The sequence below is a fragment of the Tetrao urogallus genome (assembly GCF_951394365.1).
Source record: "Tetrao urogallus genome assembly, chromosome: 20".
Classification (NCBI taxonomy): Eukaryota; Metazoa; Chordata; class Aves; order Galliformes; family Phasianidae; genus Tetrao; species Tetrao urogallus.
In genome coordinates this window covers 5,824,206-5,842,915 of record NC_136833.1, presented here as the reverse complement: position 1 = coordinate 5,842,915, position 18,710 = coordinate 5,824,206, and the positions used below count along the sequence as shown (strand labels likewise).

The 18,710-nt window shown below is 54.3% G+C and overlaps 1 protein-coding gene across 1 annotated transcript in view; it reads left to right on the top strand.

Moving 5' to 3' along the window:
* The window catches only part of SMG6 (SMG6 nonsense mediated mRNA decay factor), a gene marked incomplete at both ends in the record, with an annotated part of 89,261 nt that overhangs the window by 19,781 nt on the left and 50,770 nt on the right, over positions 1–18,710 (top strand). The window contains 2 exons of the mRNA XM_079545288.1: positions 3,662–3,723; positions 6,962–7,107. Coding sequence (XP_079401414.1) covers positions 3,662–3,723; positions 6,962–7,107 — 208 coding nt within the window. The remainder of the gene's footprint in view (positions 1–3,661; positions 3,724–6,961; positions 7,108–18,710) is intronic.

Sequence of the window (18,710 nt, the reverse complement as noted above, 5' to 3'; positions counted from 1 at the left end):
CTTCAGGGAGCATCCCGCAGTGCTGCAGCCCCTTCCACTCTGGTGGAGGCAGCGTGTTCGTTGCAGGCAGTTTTGCATCTGGTCTCTTGATTAATGGACTTGTCTCTTGCAGCCTATTTTGACTCTGACACTGCTTTCTGCTCCACAGATGCTTTGCTGATGTTGAAGAAAGTTTGCTTCGCTTGATAAAGACCAGATCCTGAAATTTACTTCCAAACCTGAAGTAACAATTTTTAACTTGAAACGCTTTTTTCCCCAGGAGTCGCTGCTCCAGAATCCTTCCCTTATTTGGTGCCTCCTTCACAGCTGGGGCTGATGCTCAGGTGCCAAACTCTGTGCACTCCCTGCCGCTAGCCAAATGGGTCCGTGGCTCTGCTTCTCGGCCCGCCTCGTGGCACTCCTTTTCCTGTGCACCCTGGTGGCATTTCCTGTGTTTCTGCACGAGGGTGGGAGGCATTTCCAACCCTTGATAATCATGGCACGGTCTCTTGAGGTTGGGTCTTGCTTTCTTCGTTTCTGGCTCAAACCATGCCAGACCTTCCTTTCAGCTGTCTGATCGCCTCTGTTCTGCGTGCTGTCAGGACATCCTTGTCATGGCTGCTGTGATTTGAGCTGGCTGTTCAGGGCCGTTGCTGTCTCTGCACTGAGGTGCTTGGAGTGGAGTTGTTAGTCAGTGTTGATGTCTTCCATGGCAACAAATCCACTTTGGTTGAAGGTGCGGTGTGTGAATGCTCCCCGAGCAGCAGTGGATTGCTTCCTCTGGTGAGGTTGCTTCTTCCCAGGTGGATTTAGTCTGTCTGCACATGCTGACTCATGACAGCCGAAACAGCTGTTTTCAGCTTCAGGCACTACTGTGTGCAGGGACCCCTTTTTCTCCTTGACAGCTGGTTTGTTTTTATAACTAATGCCTTCACTATATGCTCGTAACTTCCATATCGGAGATGCCCGCTGTTCAGCTGGAAGGGACAAAGTCTCTTTTTTTTTTGACATAACTTTACTGATGCATCAACATTACTTGGTGGGCTCTTCCCGTGCGACCGACTGGGACCTGCCCCGAGGAGCAGAGCAGTGATGTGTGTAGGGAGCCCTGCATCCCAGCATGGGCACCAGGACCATTCTGAGGGATCCCTTGGAGGGGACCCGCTCTTGAATTGCACAGCGAGTTGGATGAAACCAATGGAATTGTTGCAGGTCTCCTGCTCACAGCTTCGGGGCAGCGAGTGGGGCTTTGGGGAAGTGTTCCTCTCCGCCGTGCAAATGCAGAACAGCGGGTGATGGGACTTCCTCCTCCTCCTGCCTGCTGCGGGCTGCTCGGTGGAAGTTGCTGTTTCCCTCCAGCCGTGAGAAGCAGCATTTGACAGGAGGAGCAGAGAGGGCTCCTGCAGACTGAGGGGCAGGTGAGTCACCAGGGAAAGAGTCATTCGGAGAAAAGCCCAGTCAAAGCAGCCCGTGGCCCTGGCGTGAACTCGGAGATGAAAGGTCCAAAGTTAAGTGATGAGCTCATCAAAACCTTGAGGCTGTGAGAGAAAAAGTGATGAAACAAGCACGAGAGGTGCATGCATGAGGTGCCACAGCACTGGGGCACACAGGTCTCAGCCTGGGCTTGCTGCTGCTTGCTGAAGTTGGCAAGAGGGATAAAATGCGCCTCTTTCCTAGAGGCGTGCATCCTGCTTCCTTTAGAAGAAACTTGTATTTATGTATGCACATATGCGTGTCCCAATCCACCCCTGATTCCTGCGTTGTCCTTGGGATTGGTGATGAAAAGACTGAGCTGGAAGCGTCCAATGGATTCAGCACAGGTCCTCTGGTCCCGCTGCAGCTCTGTCCCTGGGTGAACGCTCTGTGCGTGTCCCCGCTGGGTGCAGGGCGCTTCCCATTCAAGGTGGGGAGTTTGGATTCTCCTCCGCTGATGGTAAAGCGCTGCAGACATTGCAGAGCAACTGTTCCCAAGGCTGTGGGCTGTATTGGGGCCTAGGGGAAGGACTGGTGTCCTCATTTCTTATTTTCCATACGTGTACCGCCTTTGGAGCTCCGAGCTGCCTTGGTGTCTTAAAGAGGATGGTAGAAATACAGCCCTCCTAACATTGCTGGCAAAGTGAATAAGGGCTTAGCTCAGCTGTCCCAGTATTCCCCACTCTCTTTGGGTTTCATCTGCAGAGTTAATAAAATGGTGGCAAATAAAGTCAGGTTCCAGTGGAAAAGGGCTCTTTAGGGCAGCAGTAAAATAGTGAGTAAGCAAGAACCCCTTGCTGCGGGGGCCAGTTTAATTGGTCTGGCTTGTTTTATGAGACAGGTTTTATGTTGAAACTTGCACATGGCCCAGGAGCGACTCTGCAGCAGGGCATCATTCTCCTGCATGGGTCCTCTGGGAGTGCAGCCTGGGTTAATTACACCTCACCGAGCCGTCGCACCTCGCCGAGCTGCTTGCATACAGAACGATGGGAGCTGGGGAGTTGAGCAGATGCAGGCAGAAGGCAGCTGCCTTGTGTTCTACCCGGTGCCACTTGGTTGGGCATTGCCCTGCCTGCCAGCTCTCTCTGTCTCTCTGACCCCCTTGGAAATGGAAAGGATGCTGCTGAGCTTTGCAGAGGGATTCAGGGTGTAAAATTGATGTGTGAATGGGAGCGGAGCGGCGGTGCTGGACCGGCGTCTCCCCGTGCTGTGCTCAGGGTCTGGCTTTTCTCATCGTGGTGAGGCTGTGCAGGCGCTGGATGAAAGCTGCCTGTTGGGGAGAAGGTATGAGAGAGGCCGGGCTGCTCCTGGGTGACACAGCCACCTCCAAGGTCACACAGAGTGACTCTCTGCCACCCACAGCCTTCTTCAGAGCTATTCAGATAAGGATGGGGAAAGCCCAGCTTGCTGCTGAGCTAGCAAAGGTGGCCTGGAGCAGCAGTAAGGAATGAATGGGGTTGGAGTTTGGAGTTGTTGGACCTCAGCGGGGCAGGAAGCTGCCATCACACAGATCTATAGACAGCTTGCTGTGCATCCACTCTGCTGCGCGTTGTGCTAGGAGCTGCAAAGAAATGCCAAGCCCTGCCTAGCATCTCTGCTGCAGCCTCGCAGGGGCTTTCCTGAGAAACCCTCTTTGCAGTTGCTTAAGGCTGGGTTTAAATGAAAGGGTAACTCATCACCCCCAAACCCTTATGCTTATGAAAGCGGCACCAGCACGGCACAAGCGAGCTCCAAACTTTGCAGCTGAGCTCGTTGCAGCAAAGCGTTAAGGAGGATTTCCCTCCCCGCCTTGACCAAAGGCTGCTTCCAGCCTCTGCGGCAACCGCTGAGCGCTGAACCAAATCGCTTCTGTTTTTCCTTTTTCTTTTTCCCATCAGTGGGAAGCGCTGCGTTCCGCTGGGTCCCGCTCGGGGAGCGGAGCGATGCCCGGGGCTGCAGCGATCAGCCCGACCCCAGCAGAGGGTGCTGTGCCTCCACCGCCCTCTCCCCGCTCGCATCCAGCTGTTTGGCACTTGCCCTCGTCTGTGTGCATGATGTTTGTAAGAGTTTGGGCATGTCCATTTGGTTCCCATATCCAGTGCCACCCCCAGCATCCAGGCCAGGTTCTTCTGTCACTGGGGACATTCTTAATTCACAGGAAATCGGGGAGAGTTTAATTGTTTTCTCCTCTCTCTCTCTCTCTTTTTTTTTTTTTTTTTTTCCCATGCAGCTGAACAAAAGGTTCATCCTCAGTTTTCTCCATGCCCATGGGAAGCTGTTTACCAGGATTGGGTAAGTGTGCAGGATGTTTATTTTATTTTCCTACATTACAAGTCTTTTTGGAATTTAATATTGTTAGCAACTAAGCTGTGTTTGGAGCTGAGGGCACAGGGTGTGAATTCTTGCAGGCCTAGCCTCCTGGTTCCTATTCTCCCTACCCGCCCTGCAGTCCATGATGATTAGTGTTGGGGTTTTCTTCCTCCATCTCAAGGCCTCGTGCACCGGGACCCTCTGGCACAGGCTGGGCTCAGCCAGCTGATGTGCACCCAGTAGGGAGCAGAGGCTCTTTTCTCCCTTTCTTGCCTTCAAACCGTGCTCCCTCCACTTTAATCTCTGGTGTTCACAGAATCACAGAATCACAGAATCACCCAGGTTGGAAGGGACCTCAAGGATCATGTAGTTCCAACCCCCCTGCCTAGCAGGGCCACCAAACATACACATTTAGATCAGGTTGCCCAGGACCCCGTCCAACCTGGCCTTGAACACGTCCAAGGACGGGGCATCCACAACCTCCCTGGGCAGCCCGTTCCAGGGCCTAACCACTCTCCTCGTAAAGAACTTTGAAAAAGTACTTTACTTTCTTCTTAAAGAACAGTGTTGTCCCCTCCTCTCCCATCTCCCCAACTCCCAGCCAACACAGTGGTGGCTCTGGGAGCACTCAGTGGGGCACAAAGCCCAGGAGCAACACAGCACGGTGGCAGGGAGCTGCTGTCCAGTGGCAGCCTGTTCCCTGAGCCTGTCACCTTCCCTTCCTTTGGAAGCAAAAGAATGCAGCACAGCAGCACTGATGCTGTGATGCAGCCAGAAGCCACGGCTCTTGCTCCGTGCAGTGCATTCTCTGGGGTGGCACGTGCTTGACCTTGCACCATTCATAGAGCAATGGGAAGCAGAAGCAGAGTCCCCACGTGAGGTTTGGTGATGGCATCGTGTCTGTGCTGCAGGGCAGAATGTCCAGGGAGCTCTGGGCTGAGCGCGTGCCAGCAGGGGGATTAATGGGGATGTTGCACTGATTGCTTGCACATTTGGTTCCCGACGCTTTTGTGAAATTAAGATGTAGTGTTAGAGGCGGCTGCTTCCCAGGACAGTCATTTAGAAAACCCAAGTATGTTTAATGGCAGAAGATCCCCTGAAGTACTTAGAAGGGAACTAGAAAGTAATAACATGACACAGGAAGAGAAATGCGTCCAGCCCTGCTAAACAGCTTCCGTGCTTAAAATAGGTAAAAGGTGAGGAATGGCTGAGTTCTCTCTGGGCAGAATCTGTAGTAATTTATCAGTGAAAAGTAAGGAAAAGATGGTGTAAAGCTAATTTTGAGCCATCTTGCTCCTAAAACCACAGGTAAGTATATTGTTAAAAATTTCTGCTCAGTTCTTGACTTGCTGGTTCTGAACTCCGTGGGGTTACTGCATGCCATTCCAGATGTGCTGCGGTATCCAGGCACAGCTGGCGGGGCTGAGGAAGCCCTCACTCTTCCTTGTTGTTATTCCATGGCAATAATCCCCATCTCCTCGCTAATGACCCATCCCACGAAGGGCTCCTCCATCCCCAGCGGCCCGTCTGCCCTAGGAGGATGTTGCTGGATATGTTGGATGTGGTCTGAGATTGCTCAAAATTAGGAAGTCTTTAGAAGCAATCATTTTGCTCTCAGTCCCTGGCTGTGCCCCAGCTCCAGGAAAGTTGCTTCTTTGAGAGGGAGCAATGCTTTTGTGCTGGCGGAGCTGCTCCGTTCTGCAGGGCTACCGAGTACAAGGGGCCTGTTTGTTACAGCCCACATCTGTGGGAAGGTAACGGAGGCTTTGCATCGCCCCAGCAAACGGTGCCAAGGCAGAGGGTAGCCCTGCAGCTAGGTAGAACCAGTTGTTGAAAGGCATCTGTGAAATATGGTTAGGCAGAAAGCAATTCTGTCTTTAAAAATAGACCCCACTGCTGTCCTGAAAGTCTGTTGGGGAAGCCCAGCAGAATTGCCCATGTGGGTTACCAGAAGCGGCTTGCTAATCCAGTCTGTAGCATGCTGATATCACAAGATCTGAATCTCTCAGGGGGAAGATAGAGGAAATTGCTCTGGAGGCCCTTGAGGTTGCCTGCCCTGGCTCCCGGCGCTGTACCCACTGCACATTCTGGCTCCCTCCTGGCCATTGTGGGCACATGAGTTACACTGTCACTGATACGGAGCTGGCACTTGCTGCAGACCATTGCTCATTCTTGCTGGGTCCAGCTGTGACTTTTTCTAGTGCAGGACCAAGAAGGGAACAGAGCAAACTCAGCAGAGGAGGCAGCGGGATAGGAGAACTATTTTTCATTTTCCCCACCGGTTTGCAAATTTTTTGGCAGCGTCTTGATATCAAGATGCCTTCAGGGGATACCAGGTGAGGGCTCCTGGGAGGGCTGCTGTGGGGAGCCACGTCACCGCTGTTTCTGTGAACTGACTGCACGCTTTGCAGTCGGTTCCATTGCTGACCATACTTCAGCTGGGGAATTGCTGAGGATCCATCAGCTCTATAAGCAACCTCGGCTAATTCCCCTAGTGACGCCGGATGAAGAGCAGGATAAACGTGTCAGCTTTCCACGGGTGCTTGTGAGCAGTGTTGAAAGCACACCTCGTCCCCGGCGTGGCACTGCAGCTGTGTCTGATGAGCAATAGCAGCTAGCGGGACCAGAGGACTGCAGGTTCCTGTCCCCTGGGCGAGGCAGGGCTCCAAATAGTGAGAGCTGACAGCTTTCTCACTGTGCTGGGAGTGGGCAGCACCAGCACAGGAGCTTGGGACAGAGACTGTTCTCTGGAGGCAGCGTGTTCTTGGCCAGTGTTCAACACTCTTGGAATTGCCACATCCGCAATGTGGCACCAGTGTGTGCCGTTTGCTGCAGCCCGTGTTTCTTGGGAGTCCCATGGGCTGCTCCTGGTCCAAGCGAGCTGCTGGCCTCTTGGCACCCCTCCCAGCTTGGTAGAAGTCAGTAGAAAAAAATGGTTGGTCAGAAATGACTCATAAAGGCCGTGTTTTCCTGCCAAAGGAATGCTGCCTGTTGGTTACAGAGCAATCCCTCGCTGAGGAAGGCTTCGGCTGTCTCCCTCGCACCGCCTGCACCTTCACTCCAGAGGCAGCGATTCCCTGTGGCTCTGGGATGGGCAGCAGCCCCTCAGCACCTTGTGGGGGGTCCCTGTTCCCTGGGCAAGGTGACACGGAAGGAGCTGTGCCACCCTTCCCAGGGCACAGTCTGCGTTCTGCTCTACAGCATCTCTCTCTGTCTGCAGGATGGAGACGTTCCCTGCGGTGGCCGAGGAGGTCCTGAGGGAGTTCCAGGTCCTGCTGCAGCACAGCCCCCCTCCCATCGGAAGCACCCGCATGCTCCAGCTCGTGGCAATCAACATGTTTGCAGTGTACAACTCCCAGCCCAAAGGTACCATGTGCTGCTTTAAGGGAAATGGGCTGGGGATCGCTCGTCTTTCTTTGAGCTGTGGATGGAGAAGGGTGGAGGGCACGTACCCAGCTGAAGTCCAGCAGGGTTGGATGCCTGGAGGTGTCGGTGTGTGTAAGGATGGCAGAAGTGCTGTGGCTTGTTCTGGAAGGCCTCAGCAAGGTGTTTAATGATGTGGAGTGAGGAGGCATCACATCCCCCTGGAGCCTGAGTCATCAGGCACGGACAGAAGGCTGTGTTCTACAGCTCTGCCCTCCCGGCGCTTCACTCGGGTCCTGCTCAGCGCCCACATTGGCACTGTGAGGGCTGGGAGGGCCTGGCTGAGGGCAGAACGTTGTTGTCTGTGTCTGTGTGGGTGGCTGAGCTTTGCTATGGGAGATGCTGCTGGAGGCTACACGCTGTGCTAAGGCACCTGGAGGATCTCATGTCACTCATCCTTCTCCATCTGCCCAAGATGAGGGCACTGTCGTTGCTGGGTTACTTAGCAGGGGTGCTACCAAAGCAAAATCCTTGCCTCTGGGTTTGAAATTGTGCTTCCAAGGAGCCCCAGTGGGAACAGCAGCTGGGTCAGCCTGGGCTACATTTTTGGAACCGGGAAAGGGGCCACATTCCCTGCTTGGGGGAAGCAGCACGTGGCACACCGATGACTTGAAATTTAGCTTCCAAAAACAGATGGACCTCAATCAAAGTCACCATGTGAGCAGGAGGGCCGAGCCCCATTGTGCTGCTGCTGGGTGATTTCTCCCTTGTGAGTCAGTTGTGGTGCTTGGTGGCCAAGTGGGCTGGGCCACGTGGCTCCCCGTGCTGTGTGCTGCACAGGCACCATCCCTCCCCTTGGGGAAGCCCTGCGAGCTGTCAGCCCTGCTAGCGAGGACGTGCCCTCCTTCCTGCTAGGTGCCAACCAGCACCAGTGTGTTTACGTCTGAGCTGCAAAGTACTTTCTGATGATGAGCAATGCCTGTGTGCGGCCCCCCAGTAGGTATATTAATAGCTTTGTCTGTGCTCTCAGACAGGAGCGGGTGGTAAAGAGGAAGAAATCTGTCTGGGCTGTGTAGAAGCCCCCGTGGCAAGGCTGGAAGCAATCCCAGCTCTCAGACCACTGGACTGTGCTCCTCCATCCGCAGCCGAGCTGTGGATGTGAGTGAGTGAGTGACAGAAAGGGAGCACTTCTTATCTCCTGTGCAAAATATGTCTTCTTGGAGTTTCCTGTCTCCCATGCGAGTAGTTGCCAGCTGCTCCCAGCTCTCTTATCTCTGGAGAAAGCAAACCTGCTCCTGCTGGGGACCTGTGGACCGTACAGGGAGCAGGTGGCAGTGCTGGAGAAGTGCTGTGGGTTGAATGGCACTGTGGCTGCCATCTGATGCTTTGTGCCCCCGAGGGCTCCTTGCTCTGGTGACCCTAAAACGTTTGCAAAGAATATTGTTGGCAAAGCAAATTCTGTTGTCAGCACAAATGCTCCGGTGGTCTCTGAGCGCTCGTGTGCTGAGTGCTGGCAGAGCCCGTGTTGGGCTCAGTGCCGACGCGGTGATACTGAGAAGTGCTGGGAGTTGGGTGCAGAAGGGGAAGGGGGGGAAAAAAAAGCAAGCAAAGAACCTGGAGCTTAAAAGGCAAGCAAGAAAGCTGGCTGAGTTATTACCAATTGCCCAGCACGGAGCAGTGAGGGTGTTGGCTCCTTCCCCGCTGTGTGGGATGCTGTGGGCAGAGGGCAGACTGGAGCATGTGGCAAAGGGCTGTTGGGAAGGTGCGGGTTTCCATTTCCCAGCACATGAGTCACCTCGCCGGGCTGCAGCTGCATAGGCAGCAGTTGGGTGCAGAGGGGATGCAGGGAGCAGTTCTGCCTTGCGTGCATCCCGACTGCCAGGAAGCCCTGCTGGGAGCAGCGCTTGCGGGAGGCAGGGCTTGGCAGGGTGAGCTCCATGGGGCTGCATCTAAGCCTGCCGTTGGACGAGTGACCTCTAGAGATCCCCTCCTACTGCAGTCCTCCTGCAAATCCGGGATCGGAGCTGCTGTGTCCTTGCCGTGGCACGGCTCTGTCCGACTGTCAGCAGGAGATGTGTGTGTCTGGGGGCAGTGAGGGAGGTCTGTCTGAGAGCCTCCTCTCCTCACTGTCCGGGGGCAGATACCTCTCGGGGCAGGTGCTCCCTCCCTCCCTCCCATGTATTTCCATTCTGTGGGGCCGCAGTTGCTCCTAAGAAACTTGAGGGCTTACTTGCTTGTCCTCATTGCCTATGCTTGCCCCTGGTGCTAGGATTGGGGGGGGTTCTACTAGCAGTTGTGGGGTGGTGTTGCAGGCAGTCTTGACGTGGAGAATTTTGCATACTTTAATTCATTGCCAGTTAACACAAATTTCTAATCTCTGACTTGGGTATTGAGAAAATACGGAAGAATTACTAATCAAACTCACTTCAGTAAATACCTCTTCTCTTTCTTCCTCAGACTGATGCCAGACACTCACCCTGCCATTTCCTTACTCTCTCTTCCTCCAGTTTCACTGCAGGTTGTGCTCAGTTTGTCTCAAGTCCTTCAACAGCATGGCAGGCTGGTGGCTCGTGCAGAGTGGTTTCTATCTGCTGCTCTTTGCTTTTCACTCATTTTCCTTTGCCCCTGCATCGCAGTGTTTGCAATAATGTTTCCTCCTGCAACTACTGCTTTCTGAAATCTGTCTTTGCAAAGATGGCCCTGTGCCCATCTGACCATTTTGGGGAGGTAGAGCTGAGTACAGCCCTATGCCTGGAGCAGGAGCCAGTTGCAGCTGCCCTTGCAACGCTGGGAAGACCCCAGGAAATGGATTGGGGCTGTTGTTTTCTCTGCCAGAGGAAGCCAAAGAATTCCCACATGAAGCATTCCCCTGCTATTCAGCACCAGGCAGCACACTGCTCCCTGGGAGCCCAACCTCCCTGTTGGTGATGGGGACGTACTGCTGGCTGGTCCTCTGACCCCCTGGCTGCCTTATGGCAGGGCAAAGGTGGAACGAAGGTGCTGGCAGCCTGATGGAGATGCTGTGTAGCCATGGGGCAGAAGCAGAGAGATGGTGCTCTGTGTGGCTGGGATGTGCCATTGCTGGAGCAGCCCCACACTGTCACCAATGCATCGCAGGGTGTTGGTGGTTACCAAGGGTTTGGGCTCTCCTGGGCTCCAGCCTCTTCCCGGGGTGGCCCTTTTAACAGTTTGGTAGCCATCTGCACCATCAGCTAACAGAGAAGTTTGGATCCCTTTATCCCAACCACAAACACTCCAAGCATTTTAATTTTTTTTTAATTCTGTAATTTGGGGAAATAAAACTCTGGTTTCTGCAAAGACTAATTGAAGCCGTGCTTGCGGCAGGGGCATCTCGGTGAGGGGAGAGAGAGAAACCCCCTCCCAGCCCATCTGTGCCCAATTTACTCCGATCTGGCCTCTCTGAGGCTTTTTTCTTTCTCTCTCTCTTTAATAATTTGTTTTATAATTCCTGGAATCAAACCCATCTCAGACACACTGTTTTATTTTACTGTATTATTGGATTATACTTCCTATAAATCACTGGATGTTATTCATAGGCCACCACCAGAATAACTTCCCCTCTCCCCCCGACAGGCCCGCATTCCAAACAAGCGCACACCAAAGTGGGGGTGCAGCACGGGGCACCCTAGAGACACTTCCCGGAAATCCCAGCAAATTTGCCTGGCTGTGGGTGTGAAGCATCAGGCTGCAGCACCTGGATGCCTTCTGGCACTCCCAGGCCTGTCGCATTGTGCTGTGTGGAGTTTGTTAGGAGGTCGGGCTTAGGTGGAAGGAGGGGGGGCTGCCATATGTGCATCCTCAGCACATGCCGTTGGGGGGGGGAAGTTGCATCCCCTGGGGCTGAAGGAGCAGAGGCATGCAGGGAGGCTGTGGCTGAGCACTGCTGCCAGAGGGGGCTTTGGGCAGAGCAGGGTGGCCGTGCTGGTGAGCGGGGAGGGAAACCTGTCGCTTGGACAGCAGGTCGCAGGGAGCATTTGTGAAAGCAGCTGGGGTCAGGCTTCCCTCTGGGAGCAGAGCGAGGTCTGGCTTTTGGTGCTAGAGAATGAGTTGAATGCTGGTGAAGCAAGGCGGGAGGATTCACAAGCTGCTCCTGCTGCAAGGTCAGAGCAGCGTGTCCCTCTGCACTGCCGTGCTGCGAGATCGGTCAGGACTGCACAGCCCATTGCTGCAGAAGCGCTCAGGTTCGTGCAGAACTATTCTTCTGTGCCTGAGTGCTCACTAATTATAGTTTTTGCAAAGGTTTTCAGATGTTGCGCGGTCCTGCTTGATGCTTGAAGACCTACACCAGCTTCTTGCCCAAATCTCCCTGGTAGGGGGGATCCGCACGTTGGTGGAGATCAGCTGCAGCTCCTTGCAGGCGCAGGACTGTCCTGCCTCCTCCTGCTGTGGATGCTCAGCCCCAGCCTGGCTGCAGAGAGGCACTGGACCCCCAGGATTCAGACCATGAGCAGCTGCTCTGCTGCCGTCCTGCCGTCGCACGGCCCTGCTCTGCCTGCAGCGCGTTTCGCTTTGCTGACCGCAGCTGCTCAGCCTCATAAGCTAAAGCATGAACCCTTAAAATATCCCCGGAGATGCTGCAGGGGGTGGTGGTGGCAGAACTGGGCTCTGTCTCTGACCATCTCCGCAGCGCTGGTTTGGTTTCCGAAGGTTGGACCCCAGTTTTGCTCAGAGCGGAGTGCAGCATCAGAACAAGTGTTGGAGGGAGCATGCAGCACTGTGCTGCTGCACTCACATCTCAATGGCTTCTCCTGAGATTCTGACCACCTCTCGCGTGTTGGAGCGAACTGGGTTCTGATTGCAAGGCAGTCCAGTGCATGTGAGTGAGTTTAAAAATAAAGCAGTGCTGTGGATGGCTGCTTCGGTTTGGTGGTGTTTTAAAATTAGGCACAAAGCAAAGCTTAATAAACCTCAGGCTGTAGATAGCAGAAGCAGCAACTTGATCTTCCCCTGTCTGGGGAGCAGAGCAGAGTCATTTTCTCATCGTTTCCCTACTTGCATGGTTAAATGTGTGTTTCCCCAGTGTCTGGGCAGGTCTGCCATCTGTGCCAGCTTAGGACGTGGCAGATGGGAGATGAAGGCTTTCCTAGGGCTTCTCCCATTGTATGAGCTCTTGTCCCATTGGCAGCAGCGGCCCTGGAGCTTGAGGTCCCTCCACTTCCCCCTGGGACCTTGTATTTGTAATGCAAACCCTCTCTGCAGGGAGGATGGAGCTGAGTGGCAGTGGGACTTGGCTTGCAATCACAGCAAGTGTGCACTGCAGTGTCTGCACTGGGGTCACCAGCGTGCAGCTGGCAGTGACAGCATGCCATTGCTGCAGAACTGCAGCGTTAGCGAGGTGTTGGCAGGCCTTAATGCTTCCCAAGGACTTCAATGGAAGGAAGCCATCCTTAAATTCATCCTTCTCCTCCTTTCACGTTGCTGCTCTTCTTTGCTTCAGGTTTGAGTTTGAAGCAGGAGAGGATCCATCTCCCTCTGCATTGCGGTGCTCCTGTGGAGGCTCTCCAAAGCTGCTGGGTACAGTAAGGTCGCCGGCTGCTGGTGGCCACGTCCAGGTTTGCAGGACAAGGCTGACATGGCACAGGCGTGCGTGACACCTACGCTGCTCTTGTCAGCCTGCTGCTTCCTGTGCTCACACAGCACCGTGGGGACCATGCACGTGTCCGGAGGTGGCAGCTGCCCCTCCTGGGCTTCTCTGAGTGCCTGGAGAGGCTGGCACGGGAACTGCAGGCGCCTTTCCTTCGGGGGAAGGAAGCTGTCTCGGAGTTGAGACTTTGCATCAGCAAAGTTCAGGTAGCATGCATTTGGCCCAGACGTGCCTTAGAGCCTCGCTCCTGGGCTCTTGAGGCTGGTGGCAGCAATGTTTAGACCAAAGTCTTCCTTTGCTTATTCCCCTCTGTTTCCTGTTTAAAAGGCAGATTGTCACATATTTGGGGATTTATTTACCGTAATTGGAGTTATTTTCCTGGCTGCTGGCTTCTGCCCTCTGATGCAAGACTCCTCAGTGAGATGTGTGTCCAGAAAGCCATGTGACTTTTTTTCCCGTTGCCCCATGTGCCAGCAGGAGATGCAATAAGCACCGCGCTGCAGGGAATTTCCACTTGCAGTTCAGGTTTCTGAAATGTAGCTGTCAGCTTCAGTGGCAGCAGATGGAGCGGGGCTTTGTGGCAGGGAAGGGGAAGGTTTCCAGTGAGACAGAGCGCTCACTGCTCTGTGTGTGTGTGTGTGTGTGTCAAACTCTCCAGCCTGAGTGCAGCAAAAGTCCCTGTTGAGCAGTGCTGGATGAGCTCAGCGGGGCTCCTGCCCGCTCTGCCTGTCACATGAGCACATCCTTACTGCTGCCCTTGAAGCCGTTCCACCAAACGATACCGAGATCTCATTTCAGGGTAACAACGAGAGGGAAATGATTTGTAATCCCCAAGCTCGAGTCTGCTTTGCAGCCAAGCTTCTGCCTCCCGAGCAGCAAGTCGGAGCAGGGCCGGGGACGCGCCAAGCTGCGTGCACGTGGCTGTGCCACCAGGCCATGGGCTGGAACACATGTGCTGCTGCTCGCTGCGATGAGCAGCTCTGCTGAGTGCAAAGAGAGGGCAGGAAGCAGAGCGTTGGCACATGGTGTCCCCAGCTCTCCTGCTGCGTGGTGAGGAAGGAGGTGCCCGCTGCGGCCGTGCCTCGGCACAGAGGGGTGCTGGGGAGTGGGGTCTTGCCAGGTGCAGCGGTTGGGTGAGGCTTCAGATGTTTGTACTGTGACAGGAAATCCTCTCACTTTTAAAGAGATGTTTCTGACTCTTTAATGTGAGTTGCGCCTTTGATTTCCTCGCGCTTCTAAGCAACACCGAGTCAATTACTGCCTTTCTATTTAATTCTCCGAGAGAACGTTGTATAATTAGGCTAATTATGGTGCTTTGTGAAGTTGTAAAACTCTTGATTGAGCTTGCGGGGTTGTTTTAAAGCGTGCCAGGTGCAGCAAGGCGGGCTGCCCGCCCCGTGCCCGCTCCCCGTGTGGGCTCAGCTGCACTGTGCCAACTCGCCGAGCTTCGGCTCCTGCCCCAGGGCTGCCCACTGCCGAGCTCCCTTCTTTCAGGGCCAGGGCTGGCCCTGCTTCCCTCTGCTCATGGCACAATGCAAGTGTCCAGCACTGGACAAGCTTCTGCAGGGAGTGAGCAGCCCTTGGGGGCGTGAGGGAACTCGTCCTTTCCCAATGCTCAATCCATAACAGCAGCATGACTGGGGGTGCGTTTTTAGTTATATGTGTGTCTGAGGGTAGGAGGTGTCCCCCGTGCAGGTTTATCTGTGGAGACCTTTGGTTTTCCATGGTTAGTGTGTGCCCTTGGCTGTATGGACCCGCACATTAGGCTCTGCCCCTGTTATCCGATGGGCTTTGCAGTGGAAAAATGAGAACTGGTTCCATTTGACTTTCAGCACTCACCTTTCTGTGGAAGTGCCTGGTATTGCAGCCAGGACACAGTAGGGCCGTTGAACCCCAGCATGGAAGATTTGCGTTCCAGTGAGCTGAAGGCACTGGTTGCTGTGCCTTGCAGTGGCTGTGCTTAGCGTGACCATGGGCAGCATGCAGGGGGCACAGTGACCATCCCACGGATGGAACGGATTTGACACGCATCATTGCATCCCACGTGGGCAGCAGTCACAAGCCAGCCCACGTGCCCCATAGACCCATTTGGCAACCCCATTATCCCCTACCATACCAGGTACCCGTAGGGGCAGCCCTGCCCGCAGGCTCCCTTCTCCCATTCCCCTCCTCATCTCCAACCCCTGAGCTCCCGATGCTCAGAGAAGGGCAGCTTGCGCAAGCATCGCCTGCTCTCCAGATAGCATCCCAGAGAGGAGAGGCTCCAGCTGCCAAGCTCACTTTGGGAACAGCACAAACCCATCCTGACAGAGCCCGGGGAGCCAAGCTCTGACCCGGCCCTGCACAGTACAGCCAGCGGGGCCCCCAGCCCGCCTTGGGGAGCGGCTCGGCCACATGTGCTGTGCCTCGCGAGGCCAGCAGGCAGGCAGGCAGGCAGAAGAGGAGGAAGTGATGCTCTCAGGCCCATCTGCGCGGGGCTGAGACGCGCTGCAGCTGGTGCGAGGCCCTGGCAGCGCTTGGAGCTGCCGTCTGCTGGGGTTTGCTGCTGTCTACGTTGAAACGCGGCGTTGGGGAGGGGGGTCGGTGGCACAGTGCCAGGCCCCGTTGCTTGGCCTTCTCTCCTCCTCCTCCTCCTCCTCCTCCTCCCTCCATGCTTTAAAGTCACATTTCCAGGCCAGACATAGAATTAATCTCTGGGCACTTCACATTGCTGGCAGAGCAAAGCAGGATGTGGGATCTTTTTTTCTTTCTTTTTTTTTTTTTTTCTCTTTCTTTTTGCTCGCGCTCTCTCTCTCTCTCTCTCTGCGTCTTGGCTGACTTTTTTACCTCTCGAAGAATTTGGAAGGGCCGTGAGATTCCCCCCGCCCCCCCGCCTCGGTGCCGTGCAGTTTTTCAGCACGCTGATCACCCTGCTGTGGCTTCACCCTAATAGATTTCATATGCTGACACAGTTGACATCAGTACCAAACTATTTTACATGTGATCTGGTGTATTTCCTGAGGAAATCTGCAAGATATTTATTAAGAACTAATAAAATAAACCTCTCCATGAGCTTTTAGGTAGTTTTCAATTTTTCATGTCTCTCTCGTTTCCTCTTATCAATGAGTTTCTATTTTCTCCCTCCTCTCTGACCATCGCGAAAGGAAACAAAAATAAATGTTTTAAACCGTTCCTGAATGGACACTGGGAATATTTCTGTAGTGATGTATTAGCAAAGTCGTATTTTTAGTGCCGTATTGTCAAGACTAAAAATATCCCGCCGCAGTGCATCCTTTTTATAGGTCTTTGTGTGTGTGTGCGCGTTGAGTTTGCACCAGCGTGGAAGGGTCCGTCTTTGTACCGCTGCAGCGTTCCCTCCCTGTCGCAGCTGGACTCCATTAGGCCTTGAAAATTAAAGTAATCCTGCTTAAGAAAGAGAAATTAATCACTGCGGCAGAGCCGCGTTCCCCCAGCTGAGCCGGGATACCTGCGTGGCAGCGCTGCTTTGAGGCTCTCCGTCAGCCCGGCGCTGCGGAGACGGTCCAGCGTGATGTGCGAGGGCTGCAGGCACCTGTGGGGCTCCTGTTTGTGCTGTAGCACCAGGATGGAAACGCTCAGGGCTGGGAGCTGGGATATTTTCGCAGGAATTTATACATTTTGGCTTGTGCACCCGTCTCTTTCAATGAAGTGTATGGGTGACGGAGAGGTGAGGTGGGAGCGGGGCTTGGGGGGCTGCCTTCCTTCTGTCCCCTGGGTGGGAGGACCCTGCTGTGAAGGCAAGCAACCGCACGGGGCTTTCAGATATCGTTTCTAAAGTGGAATGTATTCGCCGCTCTGATAGTGGTGGCCTTAGGGTTGGCTCGGCACTGCAGGCAGCAGGCATCCTGCTTTGGGGATACGTGTCAGTGAGCCTGGGGACACCTGGCACTGGGAACCTCTCGTGCCATCTGCTGGCACACAGGGCTGAGCATTCCCTCACCGCCCCGCACGTCTGCAGCGCGCCGCTTCCCGTCGAGCAGTTGAGCGAAAGCAGTAATTAGGGCCCGTAAAATTTTATTTTATTAGCGAGAAGTGTTGGTGGGTAATTGGCCATAATTTGAACCCAGCCAGATTGGAGATTAATAAAAAAATAGGAGCAATCTCTTTACCAGAAGCAGCAGGGCTGTTAGCCCCGATCCCTGCCAGGGCGGGTGGGACGGATGGCGGCTGCGCCTGTGCCGTACCCGTCCTGGAGGGTGTTTGACACTGGCATTGGAAGAAAGGAAACCTTATTTTCCAAGAACTCTGCTCTTTCTCAGCTTGATAAGTATTTAAAATAAAAGCTGCACAATTGGAATTGGCAGAGCATCCTCATTCTTTTGTCTGTCTGTTTATTTTTTTCCCCTCATCCCTCCACATGTGTGCTACAGCCCACGGTTGCTACACCCCGAAGAACCGCAGCCCCGCGGCTCGGCAGGCGCTGCCCACCCCGGCCTGGCTCTTTGAAGCCCAGCAGAGCAGCGGGGCCCTGGACCCTTCCCAAAGTCAGGGGGCACGGAGGTAACGCTACAAAAAGTGCTTTTCCAGCCCCTTCACTCGCAGGGCAGCAGAAGCAGGAGTCGAGCTGTGGCTGTGCTGCATGGCCCCGAGCATCTCGCTGTTTGCAGGCTTTGTTAGAGCGGTCGGAATGCAGCCAGCAGAGGAGCACCCGTGCGTCCACTGCAGCAGCAATGCGAGCGATCAGTGCCTTCTCCACTCAGTGCATGTGGCTGAGCTGAGCCCTGCACACACGGCTGTCACGCCGGGTTAACGCCGTGTGAATCACACCCGGGAGCTGCTTCAGGTTACTAGTCCTGGGTGTTGCTTCAGGTTAGTAGTGCTTGTTTGCGCTTGGCAGCCTGGGCTGGAACCCGGTGGAACCGTTTCCCAAAGAATATTTTTGGTTTGAAAACTGAAGGTCAGCAGTTCGCAGGCGCCGCGCTCGCAGCCAGCTCTGTGGTTCTCCTCGTGCCACCGGGCCAGCAGCACTTGAAATCCCGATCAATCGATCTGCAACAATATGAAACCACGAGCGGGGCTGCCAGATAAAACTCCCCGTCTCGCCCCTTTTTCCCCACCCAAAGTGTCTTGCTGCCCGTATCCCCTTTCTTGCTGCCTGTCTCCTTCCCTCCCTCTCGGCTGTGTATTGGACTTTTTGTCTATCTTTTTCCATCTCTCTGTCTCTTTTCATAACAGTTTTTAATAATGTTTTAGTTAGTTCCAGCCTTTTCCCTCAATGGATCCCATTGGAAAATGCATTTGAAAGGAAACAGTTATACACTTCCCTTCCTTTGAAACTCTGTTGGCACCTTTTCCAGTGCAGTAAACCATACAACATGGATTTTCAAAGTTTCCAAACACAGACATGCTGGCGTTAAATTTATGAAAAAATATTTTATTCGACTGTATAGTAACTGTGAGTCTCTGAGCTGCTGGTCACAGTGAAACCAAAGCCCGCTTTGGAACTGCAGCAGGTTTTTGAATCTGTGCAGGGAACGTCGCAGTGCTGGAGCTGGGATGCTGAAGGGCTGTCGTGAGCTGAGCACGGCGGGTCGGGGCTCTTCTCCCTGCACATGGGAGTGGTGTAACCACGGCATCCATGAGTCGTGCCAACCCTGGCTCAGATCGCAGGAGAAAAGAGGATTCTGGCCCGGAGGCAGTGCGTGCCTCGTGCTTGTTGGTGGTGAGGAGGTTAATGGTGGTGGTTAATCCAGGTGTTCGGGGGGCTGTGGTGTTTGGGACCCGAGGTCCGGCTCCGTGTGAGCCGTTGGAGCACTGAGATCATATTTTCTAATATCGGGGCTCGGATGTTAGACTTCCTGGAATCGGTTCCCTGTGTGCTGTGGGTTTGTGCCTGCGGTTTCAGCCCTGCCAGCAGGGAATTGCTCACCCGACACCTGAGAACCTTCCTATGCGTGGCACTGAGCTTGTTCCAAATTTCCACAGGAGGAGCACACAGCCCCCATTCACCGCCGCTGCTTGGATGGGTGAAGCTGGCCGTGTC